General features: G+C 38.3%; 1 protein-coding gene across 10 annotated transcripts in view; it reads left to right on the top strand.

The window, feature by feature from the left end:
* The window catches only part of ATP7 (copper-transporting ATPase 1), a 48,966-nt gene that overhangs the window by 9,488 nt on the left and 16,332 nt on the right, over positions 1-23,146 (top strand). For 4 of the 10 annotated variants that reach the window (XM_045760227.2, XM_069309985.1, XM_069309992.1 and 1 more), the window contains exons 2-16: positions 9,450-10,149; positions 11,130-11,271; positions 11,595-11,745; positions 12,647-12,883; positions 14,765-14,918; positions 15,108-15,275; positions 16,398-16,561; positions 17,477-17,638; positions 17,993-18,107; positions 19,027-19,160; positions 19,621-19,854; positions 20,542-20,682; positions 21,387-21,584; positions 21,935-22,111; positions 22,249-22,440. In XM_045760227.2, coding sequence (XP_045616183.2) covers positions 9,768-10,149; positions 11,130-11,271; positions 11,595-11,745; positions 12,647-12,883; positions 14,765-14,918; positions 15,108-15,275; positions 16,398-16,561; positions 17,477-17,638; positions 17,993-18,107; positions 19,027-19,160; positions 19,621-19,854; positions 20,542-20,682; positions 21,387-21,584; positions 21,935-22,111; positions 22,249-22,440 — 2,751 coding nt within the window. In that variant the 5' untranslated portion in view covers positions 9,450-9,767. Of the gene's footprint in view, positions 1-628; positions 779-3,575; positions 3,822-6,581; positions 6,601-9,449; positions 10,150-11,129; positions 11,272-11,594; positions 11,746-12,646; positions 12,884-14,764; positions 14,919-15,107; positions 15,276-16,397; positions 16,562-17,476; positions 17,639-17,992; positions 18,108-19,026; positions 19,161-19,620; positions 19,855-20,541; positions 20,683-21,386; positions 21,585-21,934; positions 22,112-22,248; positions 22,441-23,146 lie in introns of those variants that run through there. The other 6 variants (XM_069309993.1, XM_069309987.1, XM_069309988.1 and 3 more) reach the window with 4 other exon arrangements.

Raw genomic sequence — 23,146 nt, 5'->3', positions numbered from 1 at the left:
TTAGGAGGACGGGCTGCTGTATGTTCACCCTCTCTACTGCTCTTTGCAAACAATAAGTTTTTCCCACTTATTTACTTTCGGTGAATCTATAGCTTCCTATTCTCAGAGTTGCAGGTTTAAGACATTCCTCTTATCAATTCTGTCAATCTCTTGTCACGATTTTGCATGTGGTGATCATATCACCTCTTCCTTATCTCTTCTAGCTTCGATGGTTAACAAACGCCTCCAGCCTCTCCTCACAGGCCTAGTGTGTTAGGTCCGTCACCCGTTTAGTATCATGTCTTTTTACGTTTTCTAATTTATTTACATGCTTGTGAGAGATGGAACATTAATTCTATATATACAGAGAGGGGGGGGAGGGACCTGCTGCTTGGGTAACAGCTTCTCCTCCATATCAACCTACCCTGGTTTTGCGCCCTGGAGAGGCCACTCCAGACCAACAACCAGAGGACAACTCCATAGTCTCCTGAGACTGATGGATGCCTACTATATACAATTAATTTGCGGTGAACCTTGTTGCTATGATCCCCGTGCTGCACTGGCAGTGGGGCAAGACACGACGCGGTCATTTACACACAAGATAAGACAGTGGTGTCTTATCTTATAAAGTGTGTGTGTGTGTTGCTGGCGTCTGGAGATAGTCACGTCCACACCTGTGGATAGTGTGGTCTTCCTCCTCGCTGGATGATAACAGGGTTCTGGCACTCGACGCCCTCTGGAACATCTTCCTAGTTGACTTGACAATTTTTTCAGATGGTGAAACTGTAATCTTGCTTTGGTAAGTGGTGTCTACCGTAGCCTCAGGTGGGGACGGTGGAGGGCTTAGCGTAGCCTCAGGTGGGGACGGTGGAGGGCTTAGCGTAGCCTCAGGTGGGGACGGTGGAGGGCTTAGCGTAGCCTCAGGTGGGGACGGTGGAGGGCTTAGCGTAGCCTCAGGTGGGGGCGGTGGAGGGCTTAGCGTAGCCTCAGGTGGGGACGGTGAAGAGCCTAACGTAGCCTTAAGTGAAGACAATGAAGAACCTGTTGGCTTGTTAAGCACCATCGGGAACCAGGCGAATCACGTCTTGTGGTACGCCTGACACAGTTGCTAACTGTGTAAGTGCTCCTTAACTGGAACCAGTTATTCGTAACTTGCTGGTACGATCGACTATTTACTCCCCGATTTCATAAAATAGAAAAAAATACAAAGATGAGATTAGACTATATTTGTAGACGAGTCACAAATAAGGGCTTTATCGTGTGTATGAGGGATACACATGACTGGTGCTTGTAAAGGGTAAGGGTAGGGGCGAGAGGTCAGTTGAGCAAGGGTGGATTGAGGTCAGGGAGGTGAAGATGAGACGCATGCAGTAGGAATTGTTCCTCATTTGCCCCGCTCCTGTGCCAGGTAAGTTACGGGCTCACCATAGCCCGTGCTACTTGGAACTTGTTCCGAGTAGCTGAATCTATAACAGCAACAACAGTAGGAATTGTTACAATGTGTGTTACACTTTTATTTCGTGTGTGTGTGTGTGTGTGTGTGTGTGTGTGTGTGTGTGTGTGTGTGTGTGTGTGTGTGTGATGTCTCCCACCTTCACCTGCTGGCGCCACCTCCGCTTCACCTTGTCACTTTGTAAGCACTAACTCAGTGTTTGTATCTGTTGGATCTGATAACACACAGCTGGAAACGTTATCTTGAATTACTGTCTTTTCTCATTATTCTCATGGTGGTTTCTCTCTCATTACTCTCATCATAGTGTTCCTATCGTTAATCTCATTACAGCGCTATTATAGTGTTCTCTCCCTAGTCCTCTTCACTAACATAGCTCCAAAGTACATACAATCACTATACAATATCATTATATGAAATTTATAGCCTCAAAGTTCATATAATCACTATACAATATCATTATATGAAATTTATAGCCTCAAAGTTCATACAATCACTATACAATATCATTATATGAAATTTATAGCCTCAAAGCTCATACTAAAAGTTACAACAGTTTTACAAAGTTACAAAGTAGTTGGTGTGACCTTGGCTTTCGTGTCTTGGCTAGCTTGGTAAGAATTGTTTTTGGCGGATGTGGGGAGGTGATGTGCAGGTCATCCATCCCTGTGAGTCTTGAAGTGTGTTGGTGGCCCGCCCTTGTAGCCTAGGCTTGTGTAGGCTTCAACTAGTATTACTTATATTTTTGTTATTGTTTTTAACAAGTTTAGGTACACAGCATTATGCTGCTGCCGTAGTCTATGGAAAGGTTTGTTGTTGTTTAAGATTCAGCTACTGGGAACAAAAAGTTATAAGTAGCACGGGCTATGGTGAGCCCGTAGTGGGCTCACCTGGCACAGGAGCAGGGCTGTAACTTCATCTATTCAGAATAGCGGGTTGTGGTCCTTTCCCATTATAGGTCAAGGCGTTCGGAGGACCGGTCCCAAGGGTCAAGTGTGTGTGTGTGTGTGTGTGTGTGTGTGTGTGTGTGTGTGTGTGTGTGTGTGTGTGTGTGTGTGTGTGTGTGGAGGACCGAGACCACGGTGTTGGTCTTCATTTACACTAACAGTGACCTTTTGTATTTGATGTAGTACACTTAAGTGACTTATTAAGGTTTGTATAGGTAAGCAAAGGTGTAGCCTTCGCCGCATTACTAGCGAGACGGCTGCTATGGCATAGTGATACCCACCCGGACCAGAATAGTCAACACCCTCCACCTCCCCTCGTTGCTACCCGGCCTCAGTCTCCTCCACACCACTCTACGCCCATCTGTATCCCTCTACGCCCCCTCTACACTCCTCCATGCCCCTCTACCTCCGTCCACGCCCCCTCTTCACCGTCCACGCCCTTCGACACATCCCTCCACACTCTTGCAAGCCTCTCCACGCCCCTCCGCCTCTCCCGTCTACACTGGTTAAAGTAGAGAGTGGATTGCCTGAGCTGTGTATCTTTAAGTAAAGGAGAGTGACGACATGGGATAAATATAGGACTCGATATTGACGGATTTATTGGTAGAAGCCTTCATATCGGTTTTGATTTCCGTTTGATCTAATCGTTAGGCAGGTATGCATGAAATATGTTATTCCAATAAACGGATATGTTAAATTTATACATAGATAAGTTTTTTTTATTCAGTGTTTATCGTGACGTCACTGGTATCCGCGTTGACGTCACCAGTCCATAGTGACGTCTAAGTTTCCGCAATGACGTCACAGGTGATATCCTAGTAAAGCTGCGCGATGTTTCCATTCATGAGACTAGAAATACCTTCAGCTACTTTATCCTTATGATGTGTATCTTATTATCTCAATAATCCTGCTTGAACTTGGTGTCCATTACTGGAACTCGGCAGCGGATATTAATTACAAAATTCTCTGAGTAAAACTGCTTATTGTTGTGAATTTCAACTCTGCACTGGAGCCAGATTCTGTAGACTTATTCCAAAGTTGTGCGCACATATAATTTCATGACTCGCATTGTTGGGTTATTACGCCTCTGCCTCGTGGCTATTGGTGCTTGTTTCTCGTGGGTGACATGTCGGGTCACTCAGTCACCCAACCCGTGGATGGAGAGTGGCTTCTCTATGGCGCTAGTTACCTTGGCTACATATAGAGCTAGGAAATTGATCTGTGAAGTACTACTTAAAAGTATTAGGTAAACTAACACAGGAGTTCGTGGGCCAGAGTGTGACATGTTTTGTCCCACAAAGCTGCGAGTTGAGTTTACAGTCGAGAGGCGTGACCAAGTTGAGTTTACAGTTGAGAGGCGGGACCAAGTTGAGTTTACAGTTGAGAGGCGGGACCAAAGAGCCAAATCTCAACCCCGACAAGCACAACAAGGTGAATACAACTAGGTGAGTACGAAGCTAGGCTGCTGGCAGGCTAGTATATTGACCGAGCAATGCTGACTACATTCTTGGCTGTTGCTGTCTCACAGAAAGTTGCGCTCTCTCTCTCTCTCTCTCTCTCTCTCTCTCTCTCTCTCTCTCTCTCTCTCTCTCTCTCTCTCTCTCTCTCTCTCTCTCTCTCTCTCTCTCTCTCTGACGCTGGTGTACTGTGTGCCTTCGGTAACTCATGATGATTTTGGTGGTGTTTGCGTGAGGTCTGGGATGGAGCGGCAAGATGGGTGATGGGTAGGTCTATAGAGCCTTTATACCCTAGTATCTTATTGCTATATACTGTAGTAGCCTATTGCTGTAGACTGCAGTTTATGCTATATTCTGTAGTAGTATTGCTATATACTGTATTGTAGTATCATTGATATATACTGTAGTATCATTGATATATACTGTAGTATCATTGATATATACTGTAGTATCATTGATATATACTGTAGTATCATTGATATATACTGTAGTATCATTGATATATACTGAAGTATCATTGATATATACTGAAGTATCATTGATATATACTGTAGTATCATTGATATATACTGTAGTATCATTGATATATACTGAAGTATCATTGATATATACTGAAGTATCATTGATATATACTGAAGTATCATTGATATATACTGAAGTATCATTGAGATATACTGAAGTATCATTGAGATATACTGAAGTATCATTGATATATACTGTAGTATCATTGATATATACTGAAGTATCATTGATATATACTGTAGTATCATTGAGATATACTGAAGTATCATTGAGATATACTGAAATATCTTTGATATATACTGTAGTATCATTGATATATACTGTAGTATCATTGATATATACTGAAGTATCATTGATATATACTGAAGTATCATTGATATATACTGAAGTATCATTGAGATATACTGTAGTATCATTGATATATACTGTAGTATCATTGATATATACTGAAGTATCATTGATATATACTGAAGTATCATTGATATATACTATAGTATCATTGATATCTACTGTAGTATCATTGATATCTACTGTAGTATCATTGATATCTATTGTAGTATCATTGATATATACTGTAGTATTGATATCTACTGTAGTATCATAGTTATATACAGTAGTATCATTGATATATCTGTATCTTATCACCCAAGAGTAGGACCAAGGTTTCATTAGCGTTCGAAAAGGCTCCTTTGTCGAAGTTCCTAAAGACTTTCCAGACTTTGACAAGTTTGAATTATGTTGTCGACATTACTCTCCTGAGGTGTTCTTCTGTTCTTAGATTTGGAGTTATGTTTACCACAGATCTTTTTCCGAAACGTGAAGCTGTCTTGCCTTCATTCTGTAATGTATTTGTGATCTCATTCCTATCCTCATGACTGTCAATGAGCTGGGAGGTTTTGTCTAGGTGGACGGGTCACTGTGTTGAATGGCTTCCTCCCCCTCCTCTCTCTCTCTCTCTCTCTCTCTCTCTCTCTCTCTCTCTCTCTCTCTCTCTCTCTCTCTCTCTCTCTCTCTCTCTCTCACTGGGTCGCTCGCTGAGCTGGGAGGCTGTCATATAAACACGTCCCATTCTCTCTCTCTGTCTGTTTCTCTCTCTCTGTCTCTTTCTGTCTCTTTCTCTTTACAGAGTACAAAACACAATCAAATGTACCCATAGTAGGAAAACAGCATGTAAAGGATTTGGGAATAATAATGTCGGACGACCTAACGTTTAAGGAGCATAACCAAGCAAATATTGCGACAGCCAGAAAAATGATAGGATGGATTACGAGAACTTTCAAATCCAGGGATCCCATCACAATGGTTGTACTCTTCAAGGCACTTGTGTTGTCCCGTCTTGAGTACTGCTCAGTACTCACTTCCCCCTTCAAAGCAGGAGAGATTGCTGAAATAGAGGGAATACAGAGAACATATACGGCACGCATAGACGCAATAAAGCACCTAAATTATTGGGATCGTCTCAAAGCCCTCCAAATGTACTCACTAGAAAGAAGACGAGAGAGATATCAAATAATATACACCTGGAAGATACTGGAGGGCCAAGTACCAAATCTACACAGTAAAATAACAACGTACTGGAGTGAACGACATGGAAGAAAATGTAGAATAGAACCAATGAAGAGCAGAGGTGCCATAGGCACAATCAGAGAACACTGTATAAACATCAGAGGTCCGCGGTTGTTCAACGTCCTCCCAGCAAGCATAAGAAATATTGCCGGAACAACCGTGGACATTTTCAAGAGGAAACTAGATTTATTCCTCCAAGGAGTGCCGGACCAACCGGGCTGTGGTGGGTATGTGGGCCTGCGGGCCGCTCCAAGCAACAGCCTGGTGGACCAAACTCTCACAAGTCGAGCCTGGCCTCGGGCCGGGCTTGGGGAGTAGAAGAACTCCCAGAACCCCATCAACCAGGTATCAACCAGGTAACCAGGTATCTTTCTCTTTCTCTCTCTGTCTCTCTCTCTCTCTCTCTCTCTCTCTCTCTCTCTCTCTCTCTCTCTCTCTCTCTCTCTCTCTCTCTCTCTCTCTCTCTCTCTCTCTCTCTCTGAGCTGGGAGGTCCCGTCACATACACGCGTCACATGCACCGGAAATGCTCACCCTCTTCGCATGGAGTGACTCAGTCGGCTGCGAGAGATCCCTAGAGAGGGAGAGGCTTAAGGGGGTGGCCTTCCCTCGGGGTTTCATAAATTGGAGATGGGTTTTGGAGGCTACCATTCTCCGCTACCTGGGGACTAGCTTAAAAGGGTTGGTATGATCTCTCATGGGTACACTCATGAGATTTGCGGGAAGTTTGTAAGGGCTCGCCATAGCCCGTGCTACATGGACATTTCATTCTGAGTAGCTGAATCTAAAACAACTGGGAAGTTTGTCGTGGTGATGCGATGTGGCGATAGCCGTGTGCAGTGCTAATTCCTAGGGGCTTAGTAAGCTAAAGGCCTTGGGCCAGATTCACGAAGCAGTTACGCAAGTACTTACGAACGTGTACATCTTTCCTCAATCTTTGACGGCTTTGTTTACATTTATTAAATAATTTACAAGCATGAAAACTTCCCTATCAACTGTTGTTATTGTTATAAACAGCCTCCTGGTGCTTCGGAGCTCATTAACTGTTTAATAATTGTAAACAAAGCCGCCAAAGATTGAGAAAAAATGTACAGGTTCGTAAGTACTTGCGTAACTGCTTCGTGAATCTGGCCCCTTGTTACGTTATTAGTGCGTAACAGCGAAACCAGTGACCTCAGCTTAGCTAAATGAATTGTGGGGTTCAGTCCCTGAGTCCATTATGTGCCTCTGTAACCCTTTCCAATACCGCCCACAAGATGGGTATGGGGTGCATAATAAATGAACTCAACTAAACTAACTCAGCCAAGCTTTAACCCAGCGTAGGCGATCCCAACAAGCTCATGTTGAGGTGGCTCCACATCCGCTTGGCGTAGGAAGTCTAGTCTACACTAGAATGTTATACTTGCCAAAGTATACTATCTGCACGTTGATCATATTCCCACCCCTGGACAGCGCTTCGGATTCGTAGTCCTGAGGTTCCGGGTTCGATCCCCGGTGGAGGCGGAGACAAATGGGCAAAATGTTTCTTTCACCCCCTGATGCCATTGTTACCTATCAGTAAATAGGTACCTGGGAGTTAGACAGCTGTCACGGGCTACTTCCTGGGGGGTGGAGGCCTGGTCGAGGACCGGGCCGCGGGGACACTAAAAGCCCCGAAATCATCTCAAGATAACCTCTGTATTCCATTCTTTTTATGAGCCTCTTAAGTTGCGTCTACGGGGAGCAAGAGGCTTAGTCCTACTAGGACCCCTGCGTCCCATCTATAGTAACTTTATGAACTTTATTGTATATTTTGTGTACGTCAAATATGATGCAGAGGAAAAGTCACAATAACCTGGCTGAAAAAATGTTGACAAATGCTGAAAAATTAGATATTCAAATGTGAATATCAAATGTGATATTCTCATAAATACTTAAATAAACCGACAGTCAGTATGGGGGGCCACTATACAAAAATAGGAAAGTCGTGAAACGATAGAACATAAAACATAGCTGGATAAGGGGTCCGTCTAATTACCCAAAGTTCCTAGCATTACGGAAGTAATGAAGAAATGCTATGCGTACTAGTGGCTTTAGGTATTGTATGTACTATCTCTATCTTTAAATCCAACATTATGTATGTATGTAAATCAATGTATGTACCTTTACCTGAATAAAAAATCTAATCTAATCTAATCTAAATGTGGTATATTGACTCACTATAATGTTGGTGAATGTGGAACAATGAAAAGAATTTATTTTTACTCTGAAATAATATCATTTTATAACGAAATTGGGTTCATCTAATTACCGCAAAGCTTCAACATTGTGGCGTGGGTCGTCGACTTCCTATCGCATCAGTTGCCATCTAGTTTTGTCAAATTTCATTATAGAATTATATTATTTCAGAGTAAAAATATGTTTTTCTATGTTCTACATTTAGAACTAACATTATACTGAGTACATATGTCCTATGCATTACTTACGTAATGCTAGGAAGATTTGGGTAGCTTTGGTAGTTTTGGGTACCTTTGGGTAACTTTGGTAGTTTTGGGTAGCTTTGGTAGTTTTTGGTAGCGTTGGGTAGCTGTTGGTAGCTTGGGTAGCTTTGGTAATTTTTGGTAGGTTTGGGTAGCATTGTTAGCCTTGGTAGTTTTGGGTAGCTTTGGTAGTTTTGGGTAACTTTGGAAGCTTCGGTAGCTGTTAGCTTTGGGTAGCTTTTGGTAGTTTTGGATAGGTTTGGGTAGCTTTGGTAGCATTGGTAGCTTTGGTAGTTTTTGGGTAGCTTTGGGTAATTAGACATACCCAACCAGAGGTATGCGACCATATGGAATAGTTCTGGAGCTGAGAGGTACGAGTGACAAGGAAAGCTTTAATGAATTAAACCTCATATTCCTTGAAGATAGAAGAGCAAACATGCATGATCACATGCAAAATACTCAAGGTAATTTAATAATTAAATAAATAGACATGACAGAAAAGTCTTTTTGACAGTCTCCGTTAGTCTCCATGGTATAGTGGTAAGACACTCGCCTGGCGTTCTGTGAGCGCTTTGTCATGGGTTCGTATCCTGGCCGGGGAGGATTTACTGGGCGCAAATCCTTAATTGTAGCCTCTGTTTAACGCAACAGTAAAATGTGTACTTGGTTGTAACAACGATTCTTCGCGGCAGGGATCGTATTCCAGGGACCTGCCCGAAACGCAACGCGTACTAGTGGCTGTACAAGAATGTAACAACTCTTGTATATATCTCAAAAAAAAAAATGTGAGACACACGAGCAACACGTCTTTAGAACAAATTTTGACGTGCAAAGAAGTGAAGTGAAAGCAACTTACTAAGTACAGTATACTGAGATAATTCACTTTTTGTGTATTTTTAGGTAGTTTCTTGCTCGACTAGTATATGCTGGCTAGTGAACCTGACCATGCATATACATATACGGGTATACATGTATAGTGTCAATGATGTTCATGTGTTGGGAAATGTATTATGGTGTAGTCTAACATTATCTTGTGCATAATTTTACTTAATTTTATTATTCATTTTACAGGTAGAATTTGAAGCTATGATCAAGATGAGAATGTATGTTAGCACTACATATGCCTGCTACTCTAATTAGGTGTTACCGGACTGTGATACTCTGCACTATTTCATTCAGCTAGATAAAATGAAATGATTTCTCCAGCATTGTGATAAAATTATTCATAAATGCAGCATTGTGTAATGGTTCTGGATGACATGGAGCCTAAACCTCTCGTGAGAGAATTGGGAAAAAGCTGAAGTTATGCATCTTAGACAAGAAGAGCATACAGTAGTCTGTGAATTTGGTGATAAAATAAGTGTATGTGTGTGATGCAGCATAATTAAGATGGCAACTATATCTTCACATATTAGTATAGAAGGCATGACATGCCAGTCATGTGTAAGGAACATAGAAGGAACCGTGAGTGCACTTCCTGGCGTGCTCTCCATTAAAGTCGACTTGGAGGGAAAGCATGGAACAGCTGTGCACAATCCACAAGTGATCACCGGTGCACAAATTGCTGACAAGATTGATGACATGGGTTTTGAGGCTGAACTCGTTGATGGAAAGGATACGTCAGTTGGAATTGAAGAAGACTTTATGGTGCTGGACAGTTCCAAGGAAAACAGTGCAGGAAACTCCAAGAATAATGTGAAGGTGGCAAATCTACTAGGGGAACCCATCAACTGTGCATGTGGGGACCAATTGATTCAAATCTCTGTAAAAGGTGAGATTAAAAATATAAATAAATAAATGTTTATTCAGTTAAGGTACATACATACAAGAGATTTTACAAAAATTGATCGATTTATAAATAGAGCTAGTACATACAATGCCTAAATTTCTTGCAATCTAGGTTGATTTCTGGCACTTTATGTGAGTAAAATAATGAAACATTTGTGAGGGCTGATATACGAGATACAGTAATTCAGTAATGAGAGTACGCCCCTATCCTTGAGAAATATAATACACAAGCTTTGTAGAGTACAATGAGTACAGTACATGTATATTTAAAATATCTTATATAATACATTGATGTACAGATGCATTTATTCATACAAAAAATAAATCAAACTTTGTATATTGTATTTAAAATATATATTTATAAGGAATACTGTTCATAAAATTTTGAATACTGTAATGTAAGTATTTAAATATATAATGTGTTGCTATTTGAGAATAAAAATGTTCAAAGTGACTGGAGGCAAATTGACTATTTCAGTTATAATTTGGATTGGTTCAAATGAAACCAATTATAACAATGTATCAAATTCATCATGTGGCTCAGAAAGTTTATAAATTTTAACAAAACGAAGATGAACTATAATCACTTATTAGATTACAAACTCTCTTAAGATTTAAACCACTTGAACAGAAAGCCTTTCCTCGAGTTATGCCTGAATTACCCGATAAAATGGGGTTATTTATATCACTTCAAGGCTTGCTTGAATTTATAAATGAAATATCAGCCATATCAAGTCACTTATCAAATTTATATCCAGGCAGCTGATGTAAAATTATAGGTCACTGAGAAATAATTCAAAATTTACTAATACCTGTACTGTACTGTAGGGCTAAATTAGAAACAAAATCACTCAATTCATAACAAACAAATATGATGTTCAGTAAACTGTTATGTTGAATTTGTTTCTTTGAATTAATCTTTATGGCAGCTAGAGTAAGTTATCGGACTGTGTCACTTTCTAGGCATGACCTGCAATTCCTGTGTGAAGAATATTGAAGGTCACGTTAAGAAGCAGAATGGAGTGCATTTCATCAAGGTGTCTTTAGAGGAGGAAGTTGCCACACTCATCATTGACCCCACACACACGTCTGGAGAGACCATCAGGTAAAATAAGCCATTTATGTAATGTTGAGCCTATTGAAATGTTGTGGGGTAGGCTTGATGTTTAAGAGTTATTCATTAACAAGATTGACACATACAGTACAGGGTACATACCTGTAAACAAATACAGTGATGGCATTTAATTTTGCATTCAAATAGGTTAAAAGATGCATACTGTACAGGACATGTACAGTATGTACTGTACTTGTTCTTTACTTGAAAAACAAATTTTGCATTTTGTCAATTTTGTAAACAAATAAATCATAAGTGAGTTCAAATCATAAGTTCATCCAGTTGATTATTATTATTGATTATTATTATTGCAGGACAGTCATAGATTCTATGGGCTTTAAAGCTGCGCTTATGGAGACTGATGCACCAGTCATAATAATGGGTATTGAAGGCATGACTTGTATGTCATGTGTGCGGAACATAGAGTCAACAGTCGGAGGAAAACCTGGTGTTTTGTCCATAAAGGTAAATTTGATTAATACATTTTTTAAATTATACAGTATTTACCTTTCATGGCAGTAGGTGCATATATCATAATTGCTCTTTGAATATATGTTTGTGTTAAAAAATATGGTACAGTATTGTTCAATGAATATTTCTTCAAGAGATCAGTTTGAACTGTACTACTCTGTTGGACAATGTAGAGATAACTTGTATTGTGATTTTCTAAAATTTTTCTGTTTATATAATATTATAAAAAATATTGTTTTCAAGCATACTACATGTACTATATTCTGCTACTCCCTGAAGTATTAATGATGTGCTACATGAGAAAAAGGCTCACTTTCTGAAGACATGGTACTGTACCAGTATAATAGGGATCCTTTCATTCATGCAGGGTCTTACTTGTTTCAAGCAAAGGTTGACATACAGTACTCTATAAATGAATGAGATTGGTTTGGTATAAATAGGTAGCTTCCCTGCATGGGCCTATAGGCCTTATACAGTTTCCTTTATGCTTATATTTTGAAACCTTCTGAATGAACACTCCAGAGACTCCTACGTACTCTATATTGTATCTTATATGACAACGCAGTGATACGATATTGATTTAAATGCAGAATGGCATATTCTGGAAAAGAAGAATGTGGAATACTGTATATAGCAGACCACACAGTGTAAGTCCACTGTGAACATGGTCAAATAATAGAGCCTCTACTATATATGTAAACCAGACTTTTCTTTTAGATATATTTCTTCCAAGGGAAATATGACCTAACTAATCTATAACTTAGGAAATAGATGCTGCCGCTCACAGGATGAGTATGGGGTGCACAATAAACTAGCCGCCTCCAGCGGCACCAATCAGTTCAGCAATTATTAGCTCTTTACATCAAATATTTGTTCATTTTTAATTTTTACTCAGGTGAGTTTGGAGAACAAAATTGGTTTAATCTCATATGACCCCAAACAAACAAACCCAGCACAGCTACGAGAACACATAAATGACATGGGTTTTGAAGCAACATCTCAAGATGCAGTAGGATCTGATAATTCAAAGTTGCAGACATGTATCATATCCATTCAAGGGATGACTTGCAACTCCTGTGTTCGAAATATAGAAGGTACCATTGGAGTGAAAACTGGCGTTAAAAGCATAAAGGTAAGATATTTGTATTTTGTCCATGAGTTTAAGATACAGTATAATATTGCCCAGTTAATTATGCTTAGAATAAAACTGAAATACTGAACTATAGTATGTCCATACATGATCTTTTCCTGCCATAACCTGTCAGTTACATATCAATGTAGTATGCTCTATGTGAACAAATACCCTCACACAAACTCCCAGACAACCTTTCCCTTCCCTTTTCCCACACACGCACTGTCATTCAGTCCCACACATGGGAGTTATAACTATACCAGAGACAATAGCCATGAAGCAATGCACAAGAGCTGAGTTTTGCCTCATAGACAACTAGGTAAGTACACAGTGTGGGAGGTAAACAGAGGGAACGCATTTGAAGACGATGCCATGTAAACTTTCTTGATTCATAACTTCAAGAGCAAGTACAAAAGATCATCAGAACATTGAGAAGTTAAAAGCACCAAAGTCACTAGCTACAAAGTGATGCCCTAGAGCTAAATCGGGTTTCTCACAGTAAATACACCCCTCTCTTCCGTATGTACATAAATGGCCCGCTTGATGAGTTAATGTAGTTTGGAAGCTGGAAAAGAGGTCAGAAGGACCTTACATGATAAGAAGAATACTGCAAGAGTTAGAGAAGGAGAAGGATCTGGGTGTGTTCACGTAGGCGACACAGACACTAGCAGCACAAGCAAATAAAATATCATTGGCATCATATGTAAAATTGGCAAACGTGATAGTGTCACTTAGAAATCAAGGCTAGAATAATTAAGAACATGTTACACATTTGCAGTGTCAGGTTAATTCTGAAATATTCAAAGCCTGCATGGAATTACCACTTTGCAATGCACAATAGAAAATTGATAAGGTCCAAAGATTTCCAATTGTCAATTGTATCGGAGATAAGAGGGTCCTAGTAGTACAGTCGGGTACGTTCCTGACTCAAATCAAGAATTCTGAGTTCGAATCCCAGGTGGGACAGAATTGGTTGGGCATGTCTTCTGTCACCTCATGACCTTGTCCACCTAGTAGTAAATAGGTACCCAGGAGTTAGTCAGCTTGTTATGGGCTTGCATCCTGGGAAGGGTCAGTACTTTGACCCTGGGTTCGACCTCAATATTAACCTAATTACATATTAGGTTATATTATATTATACATATTACTTTATGTATAAACTGGCTGCCTGTCCCCCAACACAATGAATTATAAGAGAGTTGAGTGAAAGAACAGTTTATGAGAAATCAAACAAACCAAAATGAAGAAAGAAGAACCAGAGGTGATTTAATAACATTGTATAAGATACTCAGAAGAATGGATGAAGCAGATGGCAATAGTCTTTTCCAGATAAGGGAGACACAGAAACTGAAAATGCAAATGAGTTTAGGTAAAGTAAGAAAATACTAGTATTTAGGGTGGTTGCTAAACAAATTTCAACAGAAGTTGTGGTAGATACTATAGACCACAGCTTCAAGAGCAAGTGGCAAGTTTGGCAGCATTAAAATGTTAGGAAGTGCAAGTCTCTGCCCCAGATCCAGATATCACTCCCCATATATGCAGTTAGGAGGGACAGGTAAACACGCTCACTTTGACACATTTGTTTTACATATTGTGTGTACTGTATGTAAAAAGCTTACATAACAGGTTAGTTTTACAGTGACTACAGGGAACTGAGGTCTCATTCTTTATGCCCTCCCTTTTAGCCTTAGTGTAACTATTGCATTATGATTCAACTCTCCTAATGTTCAAATTCATTGTTGAATCTGTCCTCAAAATTGCAGATGGAGGTGGCTTCCATAACTCCTTCCTTTAGTGCATTGTGTATTCATGTATGTGAAAGTATGCATGTGTAAAATATACCAGGTATATTAAACATTTATTCTCCTGTGCTCCTAATAGGTTGATTTAGAGAAAGCTGAAGGTAAAGTAGAATTCAACCCTGATGTTGTGACTGCTGACTTGATAGCAGACATGATTGATGACATGGGCTTTGAGGCCAGTGTGAAGGCAGACAAATCGACTAAGAGTGAACGCTCTGTGATGAATGGTAAAGGTAAAGTCAACCACTTGTTTGCTGTAGATTTTCTTTATGTTAAATAAGGTGGTAGTGTATATATATACCTGATGGAGGTAATGATGTTCTATTGATATAATTATATTTCATTACTGTATAATTGTGTGTTTGTTGGTTTGGTGTACCAGATTAGTTTTCTCACTTAAGATATTTATATGTTTTCGCCAGCGAAATCTTCAAAATTATCCCGGGAGGTGAGTGTCAGCAGTTCATACCAAGAAAATGTTGCCTTTGAAGGAGACGAAGCGGACCTGGAGAAGTGTTTCCTGCGAGTGACAGGGATGACGTGTGCGTCTTGTGTGGCAGCTATTGAGAAGCATGCTAAAAAGATTGAAGGTAGGCAAATGTACAATGTGTACTTATGAAGTTCTCTACTCAAGAAGATTAGTAAGAAGATGTAGCATGTAGAGTACCATGGTTCCCCTCTACAACTGTATACATAATGTATTCTAGCAAATGAGCCTTGACTTGTTGTATTTTGGTCTGTGGTTTTCTCCCCCCACCCAAAGCCAGATCAGAGAGTTTTAAAGAACTGTTATTGGTCAAAACCTGGTGCATAGAGGTCACCTTGTGGGTCACTCATTGTCATGGTGCAGTCTTCTTCATTGTCATCTTCTTTGGACATTACTTTTTATTTATTTATTTTTTATTTTTTATTTATATATACAAGAGTTCTTACATTCTTGTAAAACCACTACCTGTGCATAGTGTTTTGGGTAGGTCATTAATCCAAATATTTTTCCCGGAATACAACCTGCCAAATCATTTAACAACCAGGTACCCATTCACTGCTAGGTAAACAGAGGCTATAGTTAAAGATTGGCACCCCGTCAATCCTCCCCAGCCAGGATACAAACCCAGGATTCAAGGTGGTCCCAAAGCACTGGGTGAGTGCTTTACCACTACACCTCGGGGACTGCACGTGGCACAGTGGTAAGCGCAGCTTTTCAAACTGCTTCTGTAAAGGTATTGGAAAACAGTCATACAACACCTAATTGTCCATTTGATATTGTTTATCAGATATATGGCACACTCGAGCTACGTAGTCTAAACATTTTATCAGTATTGTTTTCATATTTGATATCGGTAATCTTGCAGGTGTGAAGTCACTGGTTACCCTGGTTATGAGTCGTCTTTAGTGAACTCTTTACCGTCATTGAAACAGACACACATTTAAATGATTTTGTTTGACATACTTAGGCAAAAGCAATTTTTGTTTTTAATTTGGTAAATTTTTGTATTTTTCAATCTTGTTTTTTCAAACTTGTTAATTTTCAAAATTAAGAATCAGTAAAATTACAAAGGTTTCTACAGTGAAATTTAAGAAAAAGATTATGCAATTCTATATTTAAAATTAATTTTTATAACATATGTGCAGAACTTGCATAATTATATTCATGCTTGCATTATTGTATATATTTCCACTCATGGGAGTAAACTGAAAATTATTTTCAATAGGTGTCCACAGTATCCTCGTTGCACTAATGGCAGCCAAAGCAGAAGTACGTTACGATCCAGCCATAGTATTGCCACAGCAGGTAGCTGCCAGTATCACCGAACTTGGCTTTCCCACCACCGTGTTAGAGGAATCAGGAGCTGGTCAGGGGGAGGTGGATCTGGAGGTAGGCCAAGTTGAACTCTTCTCTTTTATTTTTGGTGTATGTCTTGTGGGTTTGAGGTTTTTTATGTCGCATGTATTATGATTTTACTACTGTCAGTTCACCCCTGGATGCGGTTGTCTTACATTCCTACATGCAAAGTACTGGACTTGTTAATGTTTTGCTGTAAACCTGTAACCATGTGTGTTAGTGTTATGTTCTTTAAACCACTTTTTCTATTTTGAGTGATAATTTTAAACATCTTTCATTTTAAAAATCTTTCAAATTATCAATGAATGATTAATTTAAATGCACAACAAAATTCAAAGTCTTTTTCAGTGCCTTGACTGGGAATGATTGTTTCAGTTATTTATATAGCCATGTCTGGAATGTCCATGTTCTTTGGAGTTTACAAAGTACCAAGTTTTTGGTTAATTACTTCATTTCACATTAGTAAATCCATACGTTATAGCGACAACCATGCCATTTAATTAAGAGTGTCTAATGTCTCCTTTCTCATCATACAAATAGTCAGTATTTTCTATGGTCACTGGTAGTTGGCTGCTGATGCACAATAGTATGAAAAAAAAAATTATTCTTATACTATACTAAATTCTTATAAATTTTACTAGTTACTGTTTATATGACAAATATGTAGTAAGCATAACTACTTACTTATATAGCAATTTGTAAGAAATTTAAATAATGCATACTTCTTTAGTATGCATTAAGATATGTGGCTAATTTTACACGTTTTATATTATACTGCATATTATTTTCTAGTCTTATATTTTGTTTTTAAGTTTTAACAAATTTGCCGCTGACAATGCAGATGCTGTATTTTCTCTGTTTACTGGCATTGAAAGGGTTTATGATATGTTCAGTATTTGTTGAAATCCTGTAATTAATATTTACTTCTTATTGATTTTAAAACCATAGATATCAGGGATGACTTGCTCTTCTTGCGTTTATGCCATTGAGTCAAATGTGAAGAAGTTGAAAGGTGTGAAGTCGGCGGTGGTGGCTCTAGCAACTGAACGGGGCAAGTTTCATTTTGATCCTGCGATCACTGGCCCCAGAGACATTATTGACTGCATTAATGTGAGTCACATTATATTTTTGCATCAATTATTTTTATACACAATTTTGTAGTTACTATGAGTATTTAACAGCAATGTCTGTAAAATATTTTGCCTTTTAGTATACTGCATCTAAAACTGTGGGCAGATGGCTTTGGTCATGTGGTTGATTATATGGATTTGTATATATGTTTGTTATGACATAAGCACACACGAATATAAGTAGCTGTAAAAGACCTATTGGCCAATACAAGGCAGCTCCTATTGGCCAATACGAGGCAGCTCCTATTGGCCAATACGAGGCACCTATTTATATCCACCCAAAGTTATTTATATGTAAGAACATAAGAATAACATACAGTAATATAATTTTCAGAATCTTGGCTTCACTGCTACTCTTTACACAAGTGGAACAAATAAAGGCAGCTATCTGGATCACAGAAAGGAGATCAACAAATGGAGAAATTCATTCATTGTATCTCTTCTCTTTGGTAAGTTTCCATGTTGACAGCTGCAGTCTTTATGTATCAGTTAGGTACATTAATGTTTGGGACAACTTAAGAGAATTTGAGTTCATCAGAACACTATTAAATGGTTATATTCTATAATCAATTGATTATGAACATAATTATGAATATCATAATCTTTATAGTGTCATAAAAAAAATTAGAAATGGTAATACAGTATATTAATCTCTGAATGCTGTCTAGAATGGATTGTATTTTATATAAATTGCATGAAGTCTGTTAAATAATTTTTTTTTTCTGTTTTGTAAAATGAGAAAGACTATATCCAAGTATAAATTTATCTGCAGCTTCATATCATCAAATTCAAGGTTATATTTGATAATCAGGCATTTCTGTACATATTTATAGTTCAAGTTTTAATCATCATCTTCTCAGTTATATTAGTAAATACTAAACATTTATCATTATATTATACAATATAATTTATAATATAATATATTATACAATATAATGTACTGTATATAGATAATATATCATTATTATTATTATTTAGAGGGTCTCGGTAGTACAGTTGGGTTTGTTCTCAACGCACAATCGAGAATTCTAGGTTCGAATCCCGGGTGGGACGGAAATGGTTAGGCACATTTCCTTTCACCTAATGCTACTGTTCACCTAGCAGCAAGTAGGTACTCAGGAGTTAGTCAGCTTGTTGTGGGGTTGCATCCTGGGCGGGCTCAGTAATTCAACCTCGTGGGGGGGGGGGGAGGACCTTGCTATAGACTAACGTGTATGAATACACTCTGGCTTCCTATCCGCCGACACAGCGAATTATGATCATTATTTCTGGGGTGCTCCTCAGTAGCTTCATGGTGCTGCATTAGGCTCGGGTAGCACAGTGACGTAAGGAACACTTACCAGACCTCTAGATGCGTTGTTTTCTCAGGGGTGCCGGCGATGTTGGTGATGGTGTACTTCATGGCCATGATGGAGCACATGACCCACCAAGAAATGTGCTGCGTGGTCCCAGGTCTTTCCCTTGAGAACTTGTTACTCTTCCTTTTATCTACTCCTGTGCAGGTAACATTTATCTTGTGGTTCACTTTGTTGTTATTTTGATTGATTATTTAATGTTATTGTGTATTATTTATTTTTATAGTAGAGCTTTTGTTATAGTGTACTTAAAATACCAGTATAACATTTGAAGACAGTTTATTTATTATTTCAATTATTGCATTAAGAAACTTAGACTCCATGTAAATGATTTGCCTTTGTCAGTAAATAAATAATACAGTAATGCTTTTCTTTTAATAAGTTTACACAAATCATTTTAAGAAATGCAAAAACGTTTTTGCTGATACATTGCACCTAAAATTCTGAAAATTCACAAATCTTGAATTATGTATTTGCTCCAACCATTATTTCTTTTTAATTTAGTCATTATAAACATTTTATTATTACCGGTATACAGTTTTAAAAATAGCCTCATAGCAGTCAAGTATTCTGAGTTTAAAAAATAATTTACTTTTCTTGTTTTCAGTTCATTGGAGGGCGGCATTTCTATATACAAGCATTTAAGGCCCTACGACACAAGACTGCTAATATGGATGTTCTTATTATGCTGGCAACAACCATCTCATATATTTACTCATTGGGTGTGGTCATTGCCGCCATGATTCTACAACAAGAAGCAAGCCCAATGACATTCTTCGACACTCCTCCAATGTTGTTGGTGTTTGTGTCTCTTGGACGTTGGCTTGAACACATTGCCAAGGTTAGAAGAGCTTTCTCAGATCTTTAGTTATTAGATGTTCATGTTAGCTTTCTTATGAAATATAATTGAGACATGTTGATTTACAGCTTTAAAGGAAATTAAAATAAAACAAGAATTAGGACCCATGAGCTGAATCTCTACCCCTACAGACACAGTTACATAAGTGCAGATATGCACACAAAGCATCAAATACGTTAGCAATTGAGCAATATTAAAAAATGATCATGTTCAATTCTTTTATGAATTAATAAGCTAGTTGTAGACTGTTGTCCTTGATAATATCTGAAGAAATTAAAGCCATTATAAACTTGATGTAATAGCCTATATCTTAATAGCATATAACATATCATTGTGAACATTTACTTAGGCATTTTCTCATAGGGACATTGTTTGGGGTCTACATGAATAATGTTCTTTATTATAAACTGTACTAAACATTACCTGTGCTGTGATTGCTTTTATACAGTACAGTATATAAATAATGGATTGAGATTGTGAAGTTCGCTATAATTCTAGAGAAGGGTTAAAAAGTGGTTCAGACCCTAATTTCATTGTGTGAATCTTTTACCATCACTCGGACTTGGATGATGTCGTCTCGTGTATCAATGAAAGTAACTGTTTGGAAAGTGTGATATAATAAATCTTTACTTCGACCTACTTGGTATTTATTCCTAAGTTATTTAACAGGGCAAAACTTCCGAGGCTTTGGCAAAACTGATGTCTTTACAAGCAACAGAGGCAACACTGGTGACACTCGATGAAAATAGTGAGACGGTCTCAGAGAAGGTCATTGATGTGCAGCTGATTCAGAGAGGAGATATGCTCAAGGTATTATCCCACATAATATTGTAAAGCATTTTGTGTGACCAAATATAAATTTACTCTTACCACCAGCTCCCCTAAGCCCTCACCAATTACCCCCTCCCCCCACCCCCCAGCAGTTCTTATCTACTAACCACAACAACACACACACATATTAGGCCATATCTCCTTAAATATTAGGTTAATATGGTTAAAAAAAAGGTACACTGTAATAGACGATCTTTGGATGAAGTTTTAGTTTTAAGCGTGGAAAAGCCTTCAAGTCTATTTTTGGAAAGGTCCTATGGTTAGATTTGATTTTAAGAATGAGGAATTTCAGTGTATTGATTAAGCAGTAACCTTATATTTTATAGTATGTGCATTATATTGATTTTTGCTTGAATAGTAAAATTCTTTGTTCTAGAATACCTTTTATTTTTTTTTCCATGGTTCTTAACAAAAATTTCCACAGAATGCTTTTCCATGAAGGTGTCTAGGTAATATTGTTTGCTCATAAACTCTTAGAGAAAAGATGAGGGGTCTTTCAATGATCTCAGTACATGCTCTGGAAAATGTCCTGCTCTGTATATAAAATTAGAGGCAATAGAATTAACAAGCTTTAGAAATTAGTATAATTTGGGTTGATTTTAAAACTTTATTTCACATTGTATCTAATATTTTAATTGCAGGCAGTTTATTTAAAAATTAATCAATGAAAATATTATCCCAAGGTCAAACCAGGAGAAAAGGTTCCAGTTGATGGACGTGTAGTTTCTGGAGAGAGCATGGCAGACGAGTCACTCATTACAGGAGAGTCGATGCCTGTTGCCAAGAAACCTGGCTCTCAGGTTATTGGTGGCTCTATCAACCAGAATGGTCTTCTGATGATCAAGGCAACGCACATTGGGAGTGATACAACACTTTCACAAGTAAGTTAGGGGGCAATTAAGACGCGCTGAAGATCTTCGGCTTTATTTACTGCCCGACCTGCTTTATTGACCAGCCCGAAATGCTATTCGTGTTAGTGGCTTTACAAAGAATGTAAAAATACACCAATATTATGTAATCTCACACACCCCATTGTATCTTCTTATAAAAAAATTATTATTATTATTGTTGTTTTTACTGTATTTATGTTTAAAAAAAATTGTCTCTAGGAGTAGATACAATCCAGTTAGTCTGAGAATGGCTTTATTGTCCAGTGTATGTTACAGTATATCATATTTTAATGGGCATAAGTTAGATACTTTAGTAAGTTATAGTATTAATTTTGTTCTAGATTGTAAAGCTAGTTGAAGAAGCACAAACATCGAAGGCACCCATCCAACAACTTGCTGACAAGATTGCAGGCTACTTTGTGCCAATGGTGGTCACAGTGTCTACCTTGACACTCATCTGTTGGATTATTATTGGCTTTGTTGACATCACACTAGTTGATACAGACTATGCCCAGAAGGTGAGCTATTTTTAGTTGTAACTTTTATAAACGTCTTTAATATTTGTTAAAAATTTGTGTGCAACTTTGACCTAATAAATTCATGTTTTCTGTTATTGTTAAGAACGAGAATTAATACATTTTCACAATTTCAACAGCTTGGTGAGGGATTTACACGTACTGAAATCATTTTGGAGTTTGCTTTTCGGTGTGCCATCACCGTCCTTGCCATTGCATGTCCATGTGCTCTTGGACTTGCTACACCAACAGCGGTGATGGTGGGTACTGGAGTTGGCGCTACTAATGGCATACTTATCAAGGGAGCGGAACCCTTAGAAAATGCTCACAAGGTATTTAAATTTTTTAATAATTAATTTATGTACTAATTATCCACTCAGCTAAACCACTTAGGTGGAGACTTTTAATTTTGATTTTCGTCCTTCTTGGATGCTAATTAATAATGTTAAAAGAAAAGAAAACAAATTTAAATTAATTTTTTTCTTGTGCTTGCAAACATTGCATCAAACGTAGCCTATGAAGCTTAGGCATTAAACATTGTAAATATGTACATGAAATGTCAAGGTTAAGAAAACACAAAGTTTTAGCAGAGGCCAGCCAAAGGTCAGTATTGCAGTGTGCAATAATAATATCTCGATAAAAGGTTAGACCAGGTGTACTCACCTAATTGTACTCACCTAATTGTGCTTGCGGGGGTTGAGCTTTGGCTCTTTGGTCCCGCCTCTCAACTGTCAATCAACTGGTGTACAGATTCCTGTACAGGTGTGTGTGTGTGTGTGTACCCAGGTAGGTTGAAATCATATGGCTTAAGCATAAGACACTCTGCTTGATAGATTATATTTAAAGGTTTACATTAGTAGCCGAACTTAGGTTATATAATTTATTTTGCCATATTACCATAGTGACATTAAATGTTAAAAACATAACATTTTCTAAATGATGTTTGTTGAAACATTTGTTTAAGTGAGAAGGTGGTGGAGGCCAAAACCACCAGTAGTTTCAAAGCTTTATGTGACAGAGTGCAGGGAAGACGGGACA

Source organism: Procambarus clarkii, chromosome 66, assembly GCF_040958095.1.
Source record: "Procambarus clarkii isolate CNS0578487 chromosome 66, FALCON_Pclarkii_2.0, whole genome shotgun sequence".
NCBI lineage: Eukaryota > Metazoa > Arthropoda > Malacostraca > Decapoda > Cambaridae > Procambarus > Procambarus clarkii.
This window is presented reverse-complemented; position numbering and strand designations above follow the sequence as displayed.